Here is a 23,341-nt window from a genome sequence, read left to right on the forward strand (position 1 = left end):
CCAAATTTACTTCTCCTTTAATTGAACCTTTAAAAATGCAGACGTGAAACCATCAATCACATTTATCCTTGTGGGTCTCTTCTCGAGGATAGACTGTCAAGCCACACTACCTCCGACGAGTAATCGCCAAACTCCACGGAACCTCTTCGCCGTATGACATTCTTCTCCCTCAACACTTCTGGTCGTCCATCTGAAGTCTGCTCATTTTCTGACGATGAGACTTCTCCCATCACTCCTCACTTCGGTTTCTCCTTGACATTCTTTAGAGCCGATCACCTCTCGAATCGCCGCCAAATCTCGCGGCTCATTTGCAGTCAGCGGGATCTCTTCCGCTGCATCTTCTCGATCGGCGATGTGCTCCTCTACTTTTTTTCTTTTTTCTTTTTCTTTTCTGGCCGACAACGCCTCCCGAAAACACCCCACTCCCAGCAGCTCTTCACAGAGGTTGTGTAGCGACGATATCTCTCTCCCCCTCGCCGCACGGACATTGGCTGCTCCGCCTTCGTCCTCGACAATTTTCTCCTTGATTCAGAGATTAAATAATTTGGCAAGTGGCTGATACCTTCCCCTCGGCCAAACGATTCATCCATTATAAAGTACTCCCTCCGTCCCAAGCAAGATGACCCCTTTCTTGGGCGGCACGGGATTTTATGTAAATTTATTTTGTTTGTTGAGATGAGAGGGTAAAGTAAGAGAGAAGGAATAAAGTAGAGATAAAGGTATTTTCATTTTAAGTAATGGGTCATCTTAGTTGGGACAAACTAAAAAGGAAAGTGAGTCATCTTCAATGGGACGGAGGGAATAAGTTCTTAGTCTCTCCAGGTTTCCCCCGACAGCAGCTTCTCCTCTCTCGACGCGGCCGACCATCTTCTCTCCATCTCCAGCACGGCTACCTTTGCAGCAGTGATCGATGATCATGTGGTTGTGTCTGGGTAAAGGCTTTCAGCTCTTTTCCAATGAGATTCTCTCCATTGGTGGTACTGTTTTGAAGACGAGTCATCCGGTTGGTCAAAATCTCGCCCTCTCAGCCGGATAACTCGTCGTCTTTTCCTTTGTTCTGATAGTCGTTCGTCGGTTGTGGCCTTCTCGGCCTTGAAATAGGTGAGGCGACCAATGCACTTCCGACAACACTGACAATCTTCTCGGTTGTGATGCTTCGTCTTCTCCGGCACCGAGGCATTCTTAATGGGTTTCTCTTGTTGAGCCAGTTTGCTCTTCCTGGTGGCTGTCCTTCTCCTGTGACTGCTCCACTTCAGATGTTGACAACAAGCTTCTTTAGATGGTTTATATCTAGAACTTAGGGAATTGGTTTTGAATTGGATTTGTTGTTAGGTTTATGGTGGATTTGTGGAAAGGTGCCTATCACCAACTAAAAGCTTAATCGACTATATTGTACTCCCTCCGTCCCACAAAAGAAGTCACACTTGTGGAATGGCATGGGATTTTAGGAGGTTTTGTTTTGTGTGTTAAATGGAAAGAGAAAATATAATTTTTATATTAATGTAAGAGAGGAATTTTTCCAAAAATGGAAATATGACATCTTTTGTGGGACAAACTAAAAAGAAAAGTGTGACATCTTTTGTGGGACGGAGGGAGTATTAAACTTGAATAGTTGTCTGTGATACATTAGAGCATCCCCAACCCTATCCCAAATTCAGGCCCCAAGTCCCCTCCACGTCATCATTCCCCTAACTTTGAGTCTCACGCCACAGCTCCTCTAACCCTACAGGCCCCAACTCGGGCCCCAACTATTAAATTGCACTATTCACAACTCCAGCCTATTTTACTCGTAAAATAGAATACGTTGAACAATTAAAACCGAAAAAATTCATTGTTCAGTCGAAAAATTCGAAAATGACAATTCCTAGAAAAAGAAAATTACAAATCCTAAAAATTAAAAAAAACTACTTCTTCTTCGTTTGTGCGCGAAGGTATCCAATCATCTCATGGTGCAACTCGAGCTCGAACTCCGACTGTAACAGCCCGACATTTCTAGGGTATAATAAATGCAGCGACTGCTACTTAGGCGAACTTAAAAACAACAAGAACAGAGACTAGGGTTTCAATTAAAGAGATTTACCCTAGCAATTAATGAAGATCAAGGCAATAAGTCAACGGCTAACTTACGAGAATCAAGACTTAATAGATTAGGCTCAAAAGTCAAAGGTTTAGCATAATTCCAACAAAACGCAATAATTCCCCTCATTCCAAAACAAAGAATTAAGTTCACCATAACCAAAAATAATAAGTTTTCCAAAAATATTCAGCGGAAGCATATCAAGAGAAAGCGGAGCCATGTATGAAGACACGACTACACTTATAATTCCAAACATCCATTTTATTTGATTCAATCTTCTCAACACCACCGACCGCCCATCGCCGCTCAACCTGCACATAGGGAAAACACATGCAGGGCTGAGTATTTTAAACATACTCAGTGGACTCATGCCAAAACATTTTATAGTTATGCCACCCTTACCATAGTGAACTCGAAGTTTGCATTTATTTAAAGATAAGCATCGAGTATCACAAAATATATATCATGGACTGGCCAGTCAAATAATACCTCCCATTTTCTCATCAATCATCATTTCATAGTGCGACGAAAGTGTGGCCACACTATTCGCCCACGAGATCGGCCGACTAGCAAGGACGGCTCCCGATCCCACCGTGTACACTAGCCTGATAGGGTTTGCGGCCCTACTCAGACCCGAATTCGTTTTTATAGCCGCTGTAGCCTAATGGAGCGTACTCACAATCTAGGCATCAGGCAATCACAATATCCAAAATAATTTATAGGCATGGCATAACAGTTCAATCCACCCTTATTTCTCCAACATCATAAATTTGCACATAGAAGAGAGTTTAGAATAAAGCCCACCTCGATTTCTTTCGAGTTCAACAAAAATGCACTTCTTCTTGATATCCCACCGGGAACGCGAACTATCACCTTTAGTTCATATATTTCAAATAAGTCTCAATCATGGATCAAAATTATGCATGATCTCACGTTTCCCTTTTCCCTTCGATTATTTCCAAAATCAACAATCAGAATCAAAGTACGATTATCATATCGTTTTTATCACACAACAACTCCAGATTTATCATCAAATCGTGTCACGCATGAGTGTTTCCCACACACAACACACGCACACACACAAACACACATACACGCCTACCGAGGCGTGCACACCCACACACACACGGTCACACACACACATGCATCCAAATTCACCGATTAATTTCCCCCTTCACTCGTTCTAAATGCATGTGGACTCAAGAACACCGATTAATCGGTAGATGAAGAAAAGATTAATAATAGAAGTACCTTTTCTTGCAAAAACAAATGGTAGAAACAAGTAGAATCTTGATTCTTCAATGAATTCTTGAATTGCAGCTTCAATTCTTCTCCACAAGATGAAGAATTAATGGAGAAAGTAGAAGAAAAATTTGAGAGAGTGGGGAGATGGAGATGTCGAGATTTTTGGGAGAGTGGGGGACGGTTTCTGTAGTGCTAGGGTTTTGATTTCTCTCCTCTTATTTATAGAGTGCAAGATATACTCCAATAATTAAATAAATAAAGATTTGGAAGAGATATGGAAGATTTGTTTGTTGAAGTGGCCGAATATTTGAGGAGTAATAATAGGGAATTCGAATTCTAGGCTATTAATTTAGCCTATGATTTAATTTGAATATTTTACGGAGTAGAATAAAATATTACGGAGCATGAATAAAATAAAAATACTCCCCCACTAATAGCCAAAAGTGGCGTGATATTAAATTCCTACAAGGAATTTAACTAAAATCCTAATTTAATTAGGATTTGGTAAGATCTTTTTAGATTTGGCAAGATATGCTAGGATATTTGAATTTAATTATGGAAGAGAATAAACAAGGGATCAAATAATATAATAAAATAATCCCTTCTCCCATAATATAGGGGATTTTCGAAAATCCCTCTAGGAATAACATAGATTTCGAAATTTTCATCAAATAAAAGGAATAATCGGACTTTGGATTTAATTTGGATAATTATCCCAAGCAATAATTAAATCCAAGAAAAATAAGATTTCTTCTTCAATAAATAGGAGGGTCGAAAATTCCACATGATTAAATGATGCTCCTATTAAATTCTCACTCATCCCTTAGGAATATAAATCACCACAAATATTATTTCTTCCCACATCAAAATATCCACATATTCGGATTTCCACCTCCACTTCACATTTTTCAACGACTTTGACCATTCCACGGCCACGTCATATTTTCCACCATGTTGACTATTCAATAGCCACGTCACATATTCTACAAGTTGACCATTCAACTCAATCTCAACTCAAAATCGCAATTAGGTCACATAGAATATTGCAATAAATCACTTATCATTTAATTTCACATATATCATAGCATTAAAAGCATTTAATACAAAAATTTCCACGTCACAAAAATTAGGGTTCGAAAAAGCGGGGCGTTACACCGACATTGTCGAGGTATCACTCGATGTCAACTCCGTCAGCTGGCTCATCCACAACGTAATACTCATATCCGACATAGAGTCGGATATCTTATCCAGTGAAGGATTGGGCGGCGGCAGCGGCATAGCGGAGAAGCTCGCAGTTGCCTTGCCCTTCGCTTTCCTCTTTGTCGCCTTTGTGCCCATCGGACGCCTTTGAGTATCAGGGGATGAGAGGAAGATGTCGTCGTCTGTCACGTTGAGGTCGATTGGCGAACCTCCTTCCTCGAAGAGTAGTGTCCGGGGCGGAAACTTTGGTTCTCTTCAGCGCCCCACTTGCCGCCGGTTCTACCCCACCGGGGTACTTCGGGCTCTTCTCGACAAGCTTCCAAACGTCGAAGTACTTGAAGTGCCTCTTCCCACCAGAGAAGAAATCTGCTCTGGACTTCTCCACGAGGTCCATCTCGTTGTGCCCGCTCGGCCACATCCGGACTACGTTAGTCCACTTGCCATTCCACTTATTCATCTCCTTCTGGACCCGACCCTAATGCTTGCGTAGCTTCACGTAGCTACGCTCGAACGACCCTCTAGGTCGACCAACGTTGTACTTCTCTGCAATTTGTTGTCAAAACACTTTGCCGCTCTGCTGGTTGCCGATGATAGCGTCCTCGGAGACGTCGACGAAGTTCTTGGCCAGCCACATTGTCTCCTGCGGACTATACTTCTTCGGCCCCTCCTCATCCGCAACCTTGCCCTTGCCCCTCCCTTCAGCGGGCTCCATATCACTGATGTCGTACTCATCAGTGCTAACTGGCGATGTTATTTCCATGTTGGTAGGCAACCCCGGACTAGGCGTTGCATTTAGGTCGAGCGTCGGCGGCACTTGCCAGTGTTGGCGTTGACGAAATCGTCCATCTGTCGTTGGTCGTTATTAAGCCAATTCATAGAAGCCAGAAATATTTGAATACAAGAGGAATAAAATTGAGTTTGTGTGGAAGAGTGGTAGAATGGAGCACAACAAGTATATAAATAGGCAAACAAAAATAAATAAATTTAAAATCGAGGGGACCTGCGGCCCGGCCCGAAGACATCTAACGTCGGGCTGGGACTCGCTCGTTGCGGCCCGTCCCCCTGTGTTGGGGATGCTCTTATACATCCCTATTTATAGTTAGAGAAGTAAATTAACCTAGGGACTATACATTGGAACTATAAGTCTATAACACAATTACTTTAATATTCCTTGAAACTCTAAAGTCTAATATTCTATTTCCAACATGGCATGGGACAGAGGGAGTATATTTTATATGCAATTTTGACTTGGCATGAGTTTTATGAAATTACTCCCTCTATCCTCCATTAGGAGTCTCATTTATGAGTGACACGAGTTTTAAGAAATGTTAAGAAAAGTAGGTGACAAGAAGTTAGTGGAATAGAGGCCTCACTTGTATATATTAATTTTAAATGAAATGTGAGTGGAATAAGTTAGTGGAAAGTAAGACTAAGACCATATTACCATTTATCGTAAAAGTGAACCGGGACTCCTACTCGCGGACGGACTAAAATGGAAAAATAAAACTCCTATTCGCGGACAGAGGGAGAATTGGGGGATCCATTTTTCATATACTCCCTCCATCCACGAAAAAAAGTTTCATTTTGCCATTTTGGAATGTCCATAAAAATAGTCTCATTTTTTAAAATGGAAAGTTTTTCTCTCATACTTTTCCCACTTTTCCTCCTCCCTCAACTTACCTACTTTTTCTTTCTATCTCTTTAACTTAACTTATTTTTTTTTCCTTTTCTCTTACTTTACCAATTTCTCATTAAAATCCGTGCAGCAGTGCAGTCCACAAGCAGACTACTACCTCCGTCCCTCAAATTTTGACACAATTTACTATTTCGGTCCGTCCCCCAAATTTTGACACACTTCACCTTTTACCATTTTTGGTAGTGGACCCCATATTCCACTAACTCATTCCTACTCACATTTTATTATAAAACTAATACTTTAAAAGTAGGACTCACATCCCACCAACCTTTTTCAACTCACTCTCCATTACATTTCTTAAAACTCGTGTCTGGTCAAAGTGTGTCAAAATTTGGGGGACGGAGGTAGTATTTTTTATGGACGGAGGGAGTATTAATTTTATAATGAATTGTGAGAGTAAAAAGTTAGTAGAATGTTGAGTCTATATATCAAACGTGAAAAAAATTAAATGGAGCACGAAGTACTATCTTAAAGCATCCGCAGCGGTGGGCGTCAGACCGACGTGTCGGAAGTCCGCGCGGGACGTCCGCCATTAGGTGAGCGACCAACGGACGCGGACGTCTCTTGCGGACACCGGAGTTCTGCGGATTTCCGACGACATCTGTCAGGACGTCCGCCATTGCGGTGCCACGACGGAGTCCCGATTTTTTAATTTTTTAAAAACTCCATGTATACGGCTCGTTGCAAACTCTATATATACGATTTTTTTAAATAACATGTACATGTAGAGATTCAAGACATAACATGTACTCCCTCCGTCCTAGAGAAGTTGGAACACTTTCCTTTTTAGTTTGTCCCACAAAAGATGTCACATTTCCCTTTTTGGAAAAAGTTCTCTCTCACATGAATATAAAAATTATATTTTCTCTCTCCATTTAACACACAAAACAAAACCTCCTAAAATCCCGTGCCATTTTCAAAGTATGCCAACTTCTCTGGGACAGAGGGAGTACTTTGTTTGAATCGTTTTTTTGGCTTGAGATGGTTTTTTTTAATTTAAATATGTATGCTTTTTTTAAGAAATAAAATCGTTGCATTTTTCCCGTATTCGTGTCGAAATTTTAATTCCATAAATTGCATATTTACGAATTTGTGAATTTTTATTATTGTGGATCTCCATCGGGATGTCCTTGGGGATGTCCATCATTGTGCAGTAGGATGTCCTTATGACGTGACAGTGCAGTGAGAGGTTCTTATGATGGGGCAGGAGGTATTTTTGAGAAGTCCAGGCCCATTATGGATGATCTTTCTGTTCAATATTCTGAATTATTTATTGTGAGCGTCACTCCCGCCTTTTCCCACTTCCCGTCGAATTCAATCTCTCAATCGTTCAAACCCAAATGAGCAATGGAAGAAAACCCAACCGCTGTATTAACCATCTCCAGCCTCATCAAGTCCGGCCGCCCCTTCACCGCCGCCTCATCTCTTGTTCCTAGCCGCCCCATCGACCTTCGCAGCCGAAACCCCTGCTCTCGGGAACCCATCCACCAAAACCCTAACTTACAAACCCTTAAACCCTTGAAACACTCCGCACTCCTTATCGGAACTGTCAACCTACCCTCTTCGCCCAATCTGCTTCAAAATTGCAATTGCTTTCAGTTTTCCGACGACGATTCCACCGCCATCTGCTGTGAAATTTTGAATTTCGACCCCAAAATGATTGGTCAAAAGATCCGAATTTTCGCTTGGAATTTCATTCCCTTCGTGCGTGGGAGAGGTGGTTTTCTAGAGATAATACAGTGGGGTTTCTTCCAACCTTGCGGTGGGAGTCGGTGCAGTTTGTCGGATTTTAGTTGTTTTTGCTTGAGTTTAGGTGACTGTGATCTCGGAGATAGATTCACGGCCCGCAGGTTGATTTTCGGTTTGATAACGTCGATAAGCCCTGTAGCCAGTGTGCCCTGGGCGGGCAGGGGAGGCGATTTGGGGGGCGTTGATGGATTTCTTGTACATATTCTTGTCTGCCAATGCAAATATTGTGCTTCAAAACACCTGGTTTCAGAATTGAGTGGTTTGTGTAGGAGAAATGTCGAAGATCATCGTTTTGCTCAGAGCACAATAGTGTACTTCTGTGGAGTGACGTCTTCGTGGCATCCTGCGATCTCGCGATTAATTGGTGATGTAGTTTTAGTTATGGGGTTCAAAAAGAAGTTGGTTTATTTGAGGAAGGAGGAGTCTCAGCTGATGTATCTGGCGACGGATAGTGTATCATTGCACGTTGCTAAGTTCCCGAAGGAACTAAGCGGAACTCGAAATGCTGATATAAGAGGGAAAGGGGAGTGTGGTAGCTACACTGGAGTCATTACTGGCATTTACATGGATGGGCTGATTATTGAGTTGGATCAAGATGTGATACTATTGTTAACTGACAAGTACCTTGCTTTTCCACACTATGTCAGAGTTGGGGTGCTTGTATGTTAGTCATATCCTTATTTGCAGTAGTCTACATTGAGATCATTTATAATTAGCCTGTGGAATCTAGATAATACTCCTGCTCACAGCAGCTTAAATCTTTGAACGGCAACGTAACTTAATCAAATGTATGTTTCTTTCAGGTTACTCTGATGAATGTTCATTTTGTGGACCCACATTTTCCTTGGGGAAAAATGATGATACTTGGTGCTTGCACTAGGACTACCATACACGTGGAGTCATTCTCTCCACTGGAGTCATGGTAGTGGCTTCTATAAGTCTATGTTATTGAAGTTCGATACTCCCTTTATTTTGTGTATTTATATTTGATATGTTTTAGCACAATTTATTGCAGGTCTCATTTGAAACAACAATCTCCAAGTCTTCTTCAAAAGTTCATTAATTCTTTGCCATATGCTGCCAGATTGTGGTAATTGAGTGCAAGGATATTTCTTTTATCTTTCATTTTTCCTGGCTGGCTCGTTTAATGCTGTACTTATTGTATCAGGGCATTGCTTGTTGTCTCGTGTTTCCAGAAAATGTTTGCTGGGACTTTGTCTGTGAAGGATATCTTAGGATCACAACATGTAATTAAGATGATTACTTTATTCAACTTTGATTGAATTGTGCCATAATTGCATTTTATTATCATGCTTGGGTTAAATCTAAGTTAACGTAAAAAATTACAAGGTGTTCACAGGAGGAAGGTTTGGCTCAAAAGTATGCTAGTTCACATTTTCCGTCATCAGCTTTTCAGGCTCGGGTAAACCTAGTAGTAGTTTAAGGAATATTGGAAAAGTTTATCTCTTTACTTTTCCTATATTTACTTTTGAATCTGTACATGGTAGCATGGAGTCTTGCTGGAGTTCTGTAGGCATGACTTATGTTCTGGTGGCAAGGAAGTAGATTGTTGTCATTTGAGACTGGTAAGCCAAATAGTAGTTCTGCTGAGTATATCTGGCTTCATCTAAGTCAATCATGTTTTGGTTTCTTGGTTCATGAGAACCATATCTACTATCATCTAATTGTATGCTTGGCTTGTTTTCTTTCAGGTGCTTCCTGTTGCTAATTTAGTTAGTTATTGTGAGGCTGCGTGGAAAAAAGTCTTGAATTCGGAGGAGAACTGTCTTGATTTTATGGGTGGGATCAATCAGAAAGGCCTTCTACGTTGCGGTGGGAGATCTTATGAGCAATCAATCAGAAGAGTATTGCGCTCGGAAGAAATTGGGGTTGTTGTACTGGGAACTTTAAAGGTCAGCTATGCAGCACTTTCCTGAAAAACACAAGAAGTTATTTTATTTTGCTTGTGATTGTCAATTTGTCATGTTTTATTGGTTTGTTTGATTTTAAAATACTGTATATTTATAATATTGATTTATATCTATTAAATAAAACCTTTCCCATTATGTCTAGCTTAGTGCTAGTTGGGGCAGCAATAAGATCAATAGAATTATAGGAGGACCCGCAACTCCAATTTGCCTCTCTAAGTATTTCCATAAATAATGAATGCAGTTTATTATGTTCGATTTAATCACTTGAAGCTACAGTTAAAAAGGATATTGTTCCTTCCTTTTCAGATTTCATCTTCTTCTGGAAGACTTCAGCTTGTTGATGCAACTGGCAGTGTTGATATCATGCTTAACCTTCCAGAAACATGGGACTTTAAGAGGATTTTTGAGGTGGTACAGCTAAACCATTTTGTATGTGCCTTATGTTCAAAATGGGACAAAGTTTCCCTTTCTTTAAGTAATAATGTCTTTGGAATATTCTCAGACGAAGGACTTCAGGCTCATAATGGAAAGCACATGCCCTGAACTCGTAGACTTAAATCCAACCATATATCAGCCTATATCTTGCCGAAGTATCTTCAGTAATGCTTTACCATCAAGAAAATTGAACATACCAATTTATCTTTACCATTGTCCAAGTGATGAGGATTCTAGAAGTCGTTCTTTGTTCTTTGATTGGAAAAGGAATTTTCAGGATCTTAATAGTGGGAAATATCATCTGCTTTGGTTAATACATAAGTTTCCCATTCAACAAAAGGTATGTTGTCATTCAAAGATAATATATGATTTAAAATGTTAAACTGGACACTAAATCTTTGTTTTCTCAACCTTGTACTTAATTCAGTTTCTAGGAGACATAGCAAAGAGGCCCAACATGTTTGCGGAGGCCATAGTCTTACCTTGGGATTTGCTTGTTGCTGGGAAATACAGTGATCCAACGACGACTAGAAGTTTTTCAGGCCATTGGCAGGATTCTTTCAAAAACATTGCCCCAGCTAAGGAGCACCCTAATCTTAAGAGATGTAAAAGTGAGCATACTTCATTTCAGGTTTACAGTTGCTGTATGGATAGCACTGGAAGTGGTTTAGAAAGCAGATGTTGTTCAAATAATGGGATAGAACTGTCATGTCAAAATACTGATGAAGGAGGAAACAATCATTGGATGGGAATGCTGCATTGTGCCGGTGATCGTGGTGAGGTTGTTTCTAGCTGCAAACCACCAGTGAGGAAGGTTTTATTGGAACTCGGCTCTGATTACTTTTCCAAGTACGAAGTATGTTGGCTGTTCATTAACAGGTTATATAATAATTCCATTTTGTTTATTTGCTATTTACTTAAGCATCTTCCAAATTTGCAGCTACTCAAAATTGGTTGCTGTTATCTTGTTAAACACGAGGAGGGAGATATGTTATGCTGTAAAGAAGAAACATATCAAGTCAGTCGTGCTAAAGTGTTCATTGGTTCTGGAACCTTTTTTCGGAGTCTTACATTGTCATCTATCCAGGGTCTGCGAAGTGCTGATCTACCTGATAGACTTCCATATTGCAATTTACGTGTTAGTGATGATGAGCTAACCAAAGGTTTCTGTAAATTTGAAATTCCATGTCTGATTGGCAATAGCACGGGCTGTGAGAGTTATTCAGACATTGACATATTTGTTCCCTCCAGTGCTGTAAATTTATTGGAGAATTTTATGAAGATGATGGATTGTATTTCTAACGAGCCTAGGCGTTCTTTTGAGGGGGAATCTAGCATCAATGATCATAATGGGTCAATGATAAATTCATCCATGCAGTCTTTGGGAACTTCATGTTCTGACTACCCTTTACCTCGAGGGAACCTAATAACTTTGCGTGGCCTTGTAGTGGCTTTTCATGATTGCCATGGTGTTGATTTTCTTGCACAACCTGGGAGGTGTCCTGGTCAAGGTTCAAAACTAATGTTTCTTCGAGAAAAAACTGGCGTCTGTGTCCATGTTTTGTTGGACAATCATACTGTATGTTCTATACATATATTTCACTTAATATCCACTCATTTCCATTATCTTACTTGGTAATGATTAATATGTTCTTCAGGCTAGTATCTTCTGTGATAGAAGCAAAGATAATTGTCCTATTGGGTTAGGAAGAGATGTTTATGCAACCTTTTACCGAGTCCTTGTACTTAGGTACGTATTCGTAACTCATGCATGTGTCGTCACTTTGGTTCAGAGAGTCATTCTCTGGCGGTTTTCCTTTTTTTGATTTCTTTAATTCTAGTTATTAAGATCCGGGAAAAAAATACAATTTAATCCCTCTTCATACATGCTTATCTTTTCTTGGTTCCCTTGTTAATGAACCTTTTCATTTATCCTGTTCTAGTAGGAGTGTATGCGATTCTATGCTTGGAATTAGTTCAATACTTTTTCCTTCTGCTTCTACAAAAGATGTTTTAGCTAACATATGTTTCTTTTCCCAGTGAGCTGGACAAGTATATGATGACAGCTGTATCTTTCATCACTGTCGACCATGCAAGCTTGATGAGAGAGCACCACAATCATGACTTTAGTGATACATCCAGAACAGTAGACTCACATGTTGTTGCATCTCATGATACTGTTTCTATAGTATTGATATCCGATGCACTGCATTTATCAGAGCTTAGGCCAATGCGATTCCGTTGCAAGGTGATTCATAATTCTCTTGTTCTAATTTGCTACATTCTGATTGTTCTATTCCATCTACTCTTATGTCTTTCCTTTCTTCTATTCATGTGCAAAATGCTTTAAGGCTTTGATGACACAGGTTGTTACTATGTATATCCTTGTGCTAGAAAAAGCTGGAAGTACTGGGATTTTTCTGCCCTGTGTTCAGCCCATACGCTCTGGTTTTGGAATTCCATTAACTGGTTTTATCATAGGTACGACTTCCTTTTCTTTCACATGGTTTTAACTTTTAATCATTGGAGATGTGCATATTCACTTCGGCTAAAAAATGTTGCTTCACCTGATTTGCTGAAATGTAAAATTTGCACCTAGTTAGGACTCGTTTATTATTTGTAGAAAGTTAAATTCATTATAGCTTCCGGTTTTTGGCTATTAGAGTATTTCATTCAGTCAATCGAGAATTGCGTTTCTGCTTAGCTCAAGCAATCTAAGACCCATGTTATACTGTCTATTTTTTGAACTATTCTTTGACTCCTTTGTGTGATGGTCTCTGCCAACAAAGCTGCAATAAAACCTTTTCAGGCTAATGTTTCCATCAGTAGTTTGAGTTTTGTATGTTCTGTGAATCTTCCATAAGATTAGGCAATTTGTATCATTGCTTTGAACCATTTCGGTCCATTTCCTTCTCAACTCCCTATCTGAATGTGATGTAGATGACGGTTCATCCTCCTGTTGTTGTTGGACGGACTCTGAGATTGCTGCAACCGTTCTCGGTTTAGATTTGGAGGAGTATTCACTCAAAGATACTTTAATGGGATATAAGGCTGGTAAAGGGAAGCGACACATCTCCACTGTTAGCCGCCTTAACCAAGCATTAGAGCGACATGGCAGAATTTCGGTGAAAAATTGTAGCTCCCTGTTCGATTCCTCATGCCAGGATTTTGTTGTTGAGTCAAAGAGATCACTTAGCAGTTCTGATGAGGATATCCTTCAAAGCTTAATTACCAAAGCTCTTCTCACCACGTCTTGGGTAAACTCTCGCAATTGAATTTTCTTTCCATTTTTCTCTTTTCGTGTAACCAGTTCGCCTTCTTGAAATTGATATTAATTTTCAGAGAGTCGATGCAAGCTTTATGGATCCGGAAAAAACAGCCTGGTTGGAGGAATGCCTTTCCAAGCTAAATGTCGATGTTCCTCCATTGCTAAATATCTGGGCGACGCGTGTTTGTCGAACAGACACGCTCGCAGAAGCTAGGAGCATAATTCAAGAACTTATATAGTTGTACGTTGCTTCTAATATCTCACCTCTGTTCTACATTGATGATTTTGGTAATGCTTTGTAGTATGTATGTATGTAGTTACGCACATTCATGTATAGATCTGAACTTGAATAATTATTTCACAAAATTTATTTGATGGATAAATGAAATACTCAATTTTCTCTCTTTATTGATTTTGAGATATGCTAAAGTATCAAACTTGGTTGGAGCAACGCCAATATTTTTTTAAAATGAGGTCACCACAGAAATTCCTGTGTAGCTTTCAGGGTATAAATAAGTGTAGGTGATTGCATCACTGAGATTTGGTCATCTCTCAAGTCTCAACACCACCTCCAAGCTGCAGCCGGCCATATAATTATTACTATAAACAACAATATATGAGCTGATATATATGTATATACAGAAATCTGATTCTTACTCATTTGAACAATCATCAAATGGCAAAATTGAAAAGTGGCAAACTCAACCTCTCACTTCTCAAAATCTGTCGTCCCAAAAACCCTTATTCAATGGTAAAACCCCCTCAGAAGGTGCTCTCCCCTCTCAACTCCAAATCATTCGACATTTCCTTCCCGGCCACTCCCGTCCCTCCACCATCCACTCCCTCCGATGCTTCAACAAAACACAAACCGAAATCCAAAAAACGGAACAAGGAAGGAGAGGAGAAGGTGATGTTGGAGGAGAGCTTGGTGGTGGTGAAGAAGTCTGTGAATCCGTACGAGGATTTCAAGAAATCGATGTCCGAGATGATCGTGGCCAAGCAGATCCTCCACCCCAAAGAGCTGGAGCAGCTGCTCATGACCTTCCTCTCCCTCAACTCAACAATGCATCACAAAGTTATTATACAGGCTTTCACACACATTTTCAACCAACTCTAACTTAATGTTGTGATTGTGAATGTGCTTATTTCATTTTTTTTTTGTTTGTGTATGATTGCTTTTCATTCAACTTGTTTTATATGCTCCTTCTCCTCCAAACTAATGAATTTTAGGCATCAAGTGTATAGGTGAAAAATACATGCACCTGATGATGAGTTGCAAACATCAAACCTAATAAAAGAGTATAACACGCAGTGAAATAATTAGTCAACACAAATGATATTGAAATCGAACATACTTGTGTGTAGTATATATAATTATTACAGGATATTTCAAAAGAAAACATGCATTGAGGATCAGATACACTATTGTCGATAATTGACTCGCTCACTTAACTCTAATCTCCATAAGTTGCAAAAATGAAAGTGTATCTTATGATTAATTTAATCATAGTTGTAGATAAATAAATTTTATTATGATTTACCCTGCGTGTCATAGGAAAGTGATGAATTGCTAACTAATTAGCAATTCCAAATTAAGATCAAATCTTAGTCATTAGATTAGAAGATCTAGTGGTTGAAATAATGTCACATGGATTATATTTTTAATTAAAAAAATTAATAAATAAAATTAAAGGGTATTAACGTCAATTCTCTCTTATTAAAATCATCTTAAAACTTTAAATTTACGTAACTCTCTCGATTTAAATTATTTTTTCGCAAAAAATATATCAAATTAAAGATAATTTTATAAGGATTCCAACGAGATCTCAATTGCATATGTTCCGACGACGTTCGGATGATGAAATTTGATATCTTTTACTTTAGTTTTCGTAAATGTTGATAACCAGATTTTTATCAATAAATACATCAAAAAATTTCAATATAAAGCATATAAAATCTCAATAAAACCATGTAAAAATCTCAATAAATATGTGTTGATATTTTCTTGTACTAGTGTTGATATTCTTATGTCATATTGTTGATATTTGTAATACACTATGTTGATATAAAAAAATTCACGAAAATTATTATATAATAACATAACGACGATATTATCCTTTTGTTGATATTTTGTCTACTAATTATTGAAATTCGTAAGGTTCAATCTCATCCACTCATTTTAAAATCTAGGGTGTAGATTTGGTCTTAATTTTGGATTATGATGCTATAAGTATCTCACTATTAACAAGTATCTCACTATTAACGAACCAAAAGTAACTAAAAGGATTCAATTTAGGACAACGCGCACACGCACATTTCCGGTTTCAGTCTATTTACAAAAGACTATTTAGTTTTCATAACTTACTTGAGGTGGTCTGGGTTTGAAAACTATTGAATTCTAATTTTAATTAACGAATCCTAGTTTATTTATTTCTTAATATAGGGATATCATTAAATGATAACTACATCCTAAGTACAACAACTATTAAGCACTTAGATTTCCATATCAATGTCAACAGATAACTGATGTTTACCAACACAATATCTCATTTAATCCCGGTCGAATTTTTTTTGAAGCTCAACATTCGTGTATGTTAACTCAGGTTGATATTTTTATGAAGCAAGTTGACATTCATATATTTTAATCTTAGTCGTCCATTCTTTAGATCCTACCAACCATCTTAAGTATTATCTACTAAGATAATGTTAGTATTTTAGTAGGACTCTTTTGTTAATACATGCCTAACTAATCCTTATAGTAGTTCTGGTGTTGTACTTACATTGCTTCAATTTTCAAGTAAATCATCCTCCTTTTTTTTGTAATTGTTTTAAGGGAATCTGCAACCACTATCGATCATAGCAACATTGATCGATGAGATTGAACTTTTGTCCTTCCCTTTATATTTTTTGGATGGGTTGTAAACTACTCCCATATAAGCCACACCAACAATCACCTATTTCTTGTCTTGAACTATTAATGACAATTGACAAATGATTTCTTACTTTAAACATCGAGCTTATAATATGGGTGTTGACAAGTGGATTTGAGGCCGCAAATCACTCGAGAATGAATGAGCTAGCTATGTCAACATACCATTTAATGAATGAAATTATTTTTTCTCCTCTTTCTTCCCACGCTGAGAATAGATCCTATCCTCACATTTTATATGGACGGCCTTGGTCGGTTACCTTATACAGAAATGCAGAAAATTTGGTGCTTATTTATGTCGAGAGTTTTAAAAAGTGTAAAGAAAAGTAGGTTTATAAAGTTGTTGAATATGAGTCTCACTTATATATATTAGTTTTATAATAAAATGTGAGTAGAATATGTTGATCGAATATAAGGCCTAACTTATCATTTATGCTAAAAGTGAAATATGACTTTTATTATGGAACGGACCGAAATGATAAAACAAGACTCTTATTGTGTGATGGAGGGAGTACTTTATAAGGGGAGAATTATCCACTCTTATATAAATTATGAGATCTTCACCAAGTCAATGTATGACAAAATTTAGACATTTAACAATGCTGAAATCCTCTATACCTCTATATTTTTTAAAGATATTTATGTCAACTATTGGACCATCCAAGGCCAATTGATATGAGCAATTGATAAATTTTTGTGTGAATTACAAGGCCAATTGTCAATAACAACACAAACTCGCAAGGCTATAATACAAGTCCTGACCATTTCTCCCATATTTACCATGGTAAGAATGTATTTATGCTACAAAGAAACTTGAATAACATGAATATGAATGATCTTCAGCAGCAATACTAAGGAATACAAAATCACCAAATCTCTCTCTCAAACCGAGCATATGCTAAGTATAAGAAGGAAGCATACCAGAAAGCATTAGATAGCCTCATTGTTCCACAGCATCAGAAGCTGGAGAGGCAGTGCTGCCATTAAAAAATCTAACATGACATAGCTTCCCACCAGCTTCATCAGCAAACATGATCTTCCTCTCCACCTTCGGGAAACTATCTTTTGAAGATGGTGTGCTGTCTGCCGTCATTTTCTAACACAACAGATTTAAATCAGGAGATGTCCTAAGTCGAGATTATATCTAGTTTGTAACCTACCAACAAGTCACCTTTTTGGTACTTTCTTTGGGAAACAAACTAAACACAAGTGTGTTTTGTGATTAATTGCTTTTATCAGAACATCATTTTTAAGGCTTTTTGATCGTTAAACCTTGACTTTCAAAAACATGAGAATTACAGAGCGGACTGACCATTATTTTACAAAATCTGTTGCAGTCTCTGGCCATCATAGACATCCACTTTTTAGCCCTTTCTTCAGCTTTTACAGCATTATCAATGGCTGATTTTACCTGTCAAAAGAAAGAAACATATCTAAGCTACTTGGCCTTCTACATCGATTAGCATGGTAATGTAGATAATGTATTTTTTAGGAACTCAAAAGCATGAAAGCCAACAAGAAGATCAATAAGCTATTAAGAACTTGAGTACAGCTTTAATGATCAGAACATCAATATAATCTAGTGGCCTTAATAATTAAATCAAATTGAAGATGCAGAAAGCAATAATTGTAGAACCAAAAGCTAAAAGACATTTGGCAAATATCACTGGTCAGCTGCATTTGTCAAGTATCATGTAATGCATACAAAAAAGTTATAGGGACATTGCATCTCTAAATTCTATTCTACAATCTTAGCTCAAGAAAAGAAAAAAACATACGCTTTCTAGATGGGTGTAGCATTCTCAGCATTGAGTACATAAGAGGCCAGCTTAACATAGAAGTTTATTTTAACTGGAACAGAGGACACAGCCCAGGAATTACAATTGGAAAACTGGATGTCTGTTTTTCGAGGTAACACAAGGTACAGGTAGCCAGACTTCTAAGATAGTCAGGAATATATGTGAAATTTAGAGTAGCTTTTCAATAAAGGAAGTAAGATGAAGCTTGGAGGCAAAATCAGTTAATAAGACTGTAGAGTTATGGTCATCGCAAATGATGAAAACCAAAAATATATAGAAGTCAAATAGTAGTTCCTACTTTTAAGAGTGATGATAGCATTCCTCTCTTCAACACCATTTCTAGATTATCATGATCATCCAAGGCAGACATACTGCTAGGTGCAGCAATAGTTGCTGAGTGTTACAATGAATTTCTCCAACTAGAGTGGCTCTTCGTTGAGTGTACGAAAATGTTTGACAGAAGTTTTATCAGATAAAACCATACCTAATATACTATATTTAAAAACCGACATCATACATACCTCATCTGCATCATTTTTTAAGGAAGCATTGCGGTATGCTTCAAAAAGCAATTTTTGTTCCACAATGTCTTTCATCGACTTCAACTCATTCATCAGTTTTAGTGCAACAGACTCCATGTCATGCATCTGTCTCTGTGAGAATGCAACAGCACTTTCCGAACAACCTTGAACAGAGGTGCAGCCGGTACTGAGGTTCGGTAAAGTACGTAAGAAACGAGGTCCCTCAAGGTTGCCTTTGGGTATCAGTGATCTCTTTCTGATGTTTCTGGGACATATAACGAATTTCCGCTGGCTAACCCGTCCAGGTAATCTTTGATTCACATTTTTTTTTTCGTCCCGAACCTCTAGTCTCAGAGATGAAGGCTTCTTTCCAGTCTGATTTTCAAAGAACTTCTCCTTGCATCCATAATTAACTGCAAACATTGAAGGGAGGGAATAGTAAAGAAATATATGGGAACATAATACTACATTAGAAGACAGCATAGAAGCATAAGTAGTGGAAGCAAGTCAGGAATACTATATGATAGCTTCTAGAAGTCATACATTATACTTTCAACTCAAAACACAACAGCAAGTCAGATTTTCTTGCACTATGACGAGAAAGGAACTTGTGAAATTTCACGTTCAGGAATCTGTTTTCTCATAGAATCAATAGAGAGGTGTAACATGAAAGAATCTGTTTCAAGTAATATTTTATCAAAACTAGTTTCATCAATAAAGGTTAATGAAAAGATTAGGGGCCTCTAAGGATACAGCAATGAGAAAAGGGGGAGTTAATAAAAGGCCATCATATGCATGGTTAGAGAAACTCGAACTAGTTTACTTACTACTTTGATCAGCATCACTCCCGATTTCAACAGAATTCATCACCAAGCACAATCGCTCTTGAGAAGATGGAGACAAGGCCTGTTGATAAAGACCAATCAAATTTTAGATGGTCCAGACAAGTGTGTATAGCGAAAATATCATGCAGAAAAATATAGTTACCTTATGGGTGGAAAAGAGTCTTTCAGGAAACTTGTGTTGCTCTGGTTTTGAAATTGTTTCAGCATTATCACAAGTTCTGTCATCTAAAGAATACTCATTTTCTGTACAAGTTACTGAATATTCTGAATTCTTCTTGTCCAGAGGTTTCAATAACTCATCTTCAGTTTGACCTTCTGAATCTAAGTCATTCCTCAAAACAGTATCAAAGGAAGATGTTGAAAGCCTCTCCTCATCAACAGTATCCATGGAAATGGGATTTTCCTTAGTAGTTGAGGTTGCAATGGAACCTGGTTTGGAGCCATGGTTCTTTCCAGGGCTACTCAGGGAATCATTTAGCTCAGAGAGAGGATGTGCATCCGCTTCACCCTCAAATAGGACTGAGTTATATCCCCGAGGAGGTGTGATGCAATGATCAATAGGCATATCAGGGACCTGGAAACTAGAACTACATTCATCAGGCATATCTTCAATAACCGAAGAACTACTAGAATGACAAGACACATCTGCATCTGTATTATCAGAAAAAAAAGCTACTGGAGAACATGAATCTGGATTCTCTTTTGGCTTTGCGATTTCTGTTAGTGCAGCACCCAGCGACTTCTTGCATTCAGATTCCAGAGTTCCCAAACTGACGTTCCCTTCATTCTTAATGGAAATAGGTTCAATATCCTCCAAATGATCATAAGAAATCTCATTAGTTTGACATTCTTTATATCCGTTGGCAATAGACAATACTTCTCTGTCATGTTCAGAGAGAACTGTCATCTGAACAGGATTTACCACCTCCTTTTGACCAGTAGATGAGGCAAAAGGAATTTCATTGTGGCTTCCTAATTGGTCAGCATCTGGAGCCTCAAGCTTGACACGAATAAGTGGAGTTAGGTCACCACCAGCTTGCTTAGAACCTTCAGACACCAAATTCTCTTCAGATTTAACAGCTACTTTAATGGTTGCAGATGAAATAGCACTTAGATTCAGGCGTCTCCTTTTAGCCCGTGTGGCCTTTAAATGCTTTGATTTCAAATTGATAAGTGGCTCATTAAGATCAGATCCATCTTCCACAGGTTTCTCGTCAGTGGGAATAGACTTCTTTCTCTTTGTCAATAACCTATTCTTGAGCTGTGACAATGTGACAGCATCACTAACATCACTGTCTGAATCCCCATCAACACTAGGAGCATCATCACTAGGTTCAGATTTTATTTCACATACTGTCCTAGTAGCCAACATAGAACACGGACGTTCGAGTTTCACTGGTTTATAATCCAACATCGAACCTGAAGGAGGCTTTTGTAGTCTTTTGGCATCTTCACTGACATATACATCGTTTAAAATCTTTGTTCGAGCCACTGTCCTTCCATTGGCATTGGAATTGCAAACTTTAATGACCAATCCTCCCCTAATAGTTTGGATGAAATGCTTGCCACTGCAACTCCTCAGCTCCATTATTGAAGGAAAAATATCAACAAATATTTCCTTTTCTATCTTGCACATAAAAGGGAGAAGCAAAACTACATCAGTCTCAGATATCAAACAAATGAAGCCATTTCAGTAACAATTCGAAAAAATCAGGTATAGAATATGACAGCAGAGCAAAATGGGATGATTATAGTGTATCTTAAAATTGAAAACTAGCGTATTAATTAGCAAACGTTTAAGTCAAGCAAATATATTTTATTATTGAACAGAGAGTTAACATCTAAGACGATAAAACAATGTAACACTACATAAATATTACTGATCACATCGTTGTGGAATTAACTGAACTTATATTCAATTCAGAAGAAAAATCACATAAGACTGATACAGGAAATCCAATTGGGGAAAAGCTATACCTAATTGGCATCTCCAACGCACACTAGACCCAATTTGGAAGAAAAAATATTGCAAAATTAAAATAGCTAGCAAGGAAGCTCTTGAAAACGTTATTGATTAAATCAAAATCAGTAAACCATAGTAACCAAAACAGCCTGTCAACTATAAGACACAGCATAATCGGAAATTGAAAAAGAAAAACAAAGTTTGACCGCATAACGGTTCAGATCTGGCGCATAGCAACATACTTACAAGCTTTTGAATTCAGATGCGTATCACGAAACATGAAATGAAATGCAAACAGGTCTCGAATGTGAGTCGAAAGCCTTAAGATTTCCGGTGAAACCTAACGGAATGAGTAAGCCTTAAAATTACGGACACAAATGAAAGGATTAGTAGATCTCGTGTGGAAGAGTTTACCTGAGGTGGCCTCGTTCTGAAGCTGCAACAGTCTCAGAGAGAGTGAAGAGAGATAGAGATAGAGATAAAGAGAGAGAGAGAGTGTGTGATAGAGAGTCGTGAAAAGGAGTGCGGCGGATGATTATATTTGGAAGATTTACAATATTTCGCGGCAAAGGGTTTGGCGGGAGTAAGAAGGAATTCGCTTTTTTTTTGAAATCTAACTTAAAATGGACTTTGGTAGGTAAACTATTTATAAGGTATTGTGATAACTATAATTACTACTAGTACTAGTTATAGGTTAATTTACATCTTTATCATCCATTTGGAATATGGTAACTATATATGAACTTTTGGTGCATTACAAGTTTTTCAAAATTTTAAATAACTTGGAAAAGACTTGACAAACTAATGTTGAAATGACAAGTCGGCACAAAAATGACGTCCTTTTGAAGATTAATTAGTTGAATGGTTTAAATTTGACTTTTTTATGTATTAAACTACATCGTTTTGATCTAGACATTATACATGTCACACAAAGAAAGACAACATTGCTTTGGACATTTTGGCATGCCACCTTAGATTTAATTTGGGAAAAAACTTGATTTTATGGAAATTTAGCCACACACTCTACGTTCATAGTATATTTTTTTCACCATATTCAAAGTTGGTAATAAAGAGCTAAATTTATCAATAGTTGGCATATTTCCTTATTATTAGCCACATTATTAATTTTAAAAGAAGCTATTGTTTAGGATTTGAATTTATATGTTATATTTTATGTCTCACAAAATTAGTCAAATATTTATTTCAGGAACCTTTCACAACTAAACACTACTAGTAATGTGACATCCCTAACCCGAAACATGTATTATTTTGCATATTAGCATATTTTATTATCATTACACATTATATCGTCATTCTTAGTGTAGAGATACTAAGTGTGTTATAGAGGATATATTAGTCGTTAAGATGATAGTTGAATATATATAAATAGTTTTAAATAAAAAAATATAAGTATTATTTAATATTTTAGTATATTTTATTATCAGTTAAGTTATAAGTATATTCTATCAGTATTGTATAGAGTAATACTAGTATTTATTAAATCGTGCCTTTATATATTTAGTTTGAATTATTTAAAATTATAGTAATAGATATAAACATATACATGTAGTACGGGTAATATGTGATCATAAATGTTAAATATTAATATTAAATTTGTGTGTGTGCAGGAAAGTGTACTGTTATAAATCTGTGTGTGTGTACGTATGGAAAAAGAGCCAAGTT

The 23,341-nt window shown here is 37.7% G+C and overlaps 3 protein-coding genes across 9 annotated transcripts; 2 read left to right on the forward strand and 1 right to left on the reverse strand.

The window, feature by feature from the left end:
• The first annotated feature begins 7,540 nt into the window (after window positions 1-7,540).
• Window positions 7,541-14,009, forward strand: LOC125205519 (CST complex subunit CTC1). 2 transcript variants are annotated; one of them, XM_048104523.1, is made up of 16 exons: window positions 7,541-8,627; window positions 8,771-8,889; window positions 8,968-9,057; window positions 9,136-9,214; window positions 9,328-9,390; window positions 9,476-9,553; window positions 9,680-9,880; window positions 10,205-10,306; window positions 10,401-10,673; window positions 10,761-11,189; window positions 11,274-11,912; window positions 11,992-12,083; window positions 12,374-12,581; window positions 12,700-12,814; window positions 13,274-13,590; window positions 13,676-14,009. In XM_048104523.1, exons 1-16 carry the CDS (start codon window positions 7,566-7,568, stop codon window positions 13,838-13,840), a joined length of 4,032 nt encoding a protein of 1,343 aa, XP_047960480.1. In that variant the 5' UTR covers window positions 7,541-7,565; the 3' UTR covers window positions 13,841-14,009. The 2 variants fall into 2 exon arrangements, with proteins under 2 accessions (XP_047960480.1, XP_047960488.1); XM_048104531.1 differs by having other exon boundaries at window positions 8,983-9,057.
• Window positions 14,010-14,349: 340 nt separating this feature from the next.
• On the forward strand, window positions 14,350-14,718 carry LOC125196910 (transcription repressor OFP8-like). The gene has a single exon (XM_048095578.1). It carries the CDS (start codon window positions 14,350-14,352, stop codon window positions 14,716-14,718), a length of 369 nt encoding a protein of 122 aa, XP_047951535.1.
• A 2,552-nt stretch (window positions 14,719-17,270) lies between these two features.
• On the reverse strand, window positions 17,271-22,160 carry LOC125209419. Of its 6 annotated transcripts, none has more exons than XM_048109053.1 (7): window positions 22,073-22,151; window positions 21,905-21,978; window positions 19,838-21,318; window positions 19,678-19,756; window positions 18,851-19,263; window positions 17,843-17,941; window positions 17,271-17,626 (listed from the first exon to the last, which is right to left on the reverse strand). In XM_048109053.1, exons 3-7 carry the CDS (start codon window positions 21,281-21,283, stop codon window positions 17,471-17,473), a joined length of 2,193 nt encoding a protein of 730 aa, XP_047965010.1. In that variant the 5' UTR covers window positions 21,284-21,318; window positions 21,905-21,978; window positions 22,073-22,151; the 3' UTR covers window positions 17,271-17,470. The 6 variants fall into 6 exon arrangements, with proteins under 6 accessions (XP_047965010.1, XP_047964979.1, XP_047964990.1 ...); XM_048109022.1 differs by having other exon boundaries at window positions 21,905-21,998; window positions 22,073-22,149; XM_048109033.1 differs by having other exon boundaries at window positions 19,838-21,322; window positions 21,905-21,998; window positions 22,073-22,149.
• Between the last annotated feature and the right edge of the window lie 1,181 nt (window positions 22,161-23,341).

The sequence above is a fragment of the Salvia hispanica genome, chromosome 1 (assembly GCF_023119035.1).
Source record: "Salvia hispanica cultivar TCC Black 2014 chromosome 1, UniMelb_Shisp_WGS_1.0, whole genome shotgun sequence".
Classification (NCBI taxonomy): domain Eukaryota; kingdom Viridiplantae; phylum Streptophyta; class Magnoliopsida; order Lamiales; family Lamiaceae; genus Salvia; species Salvia hispanica.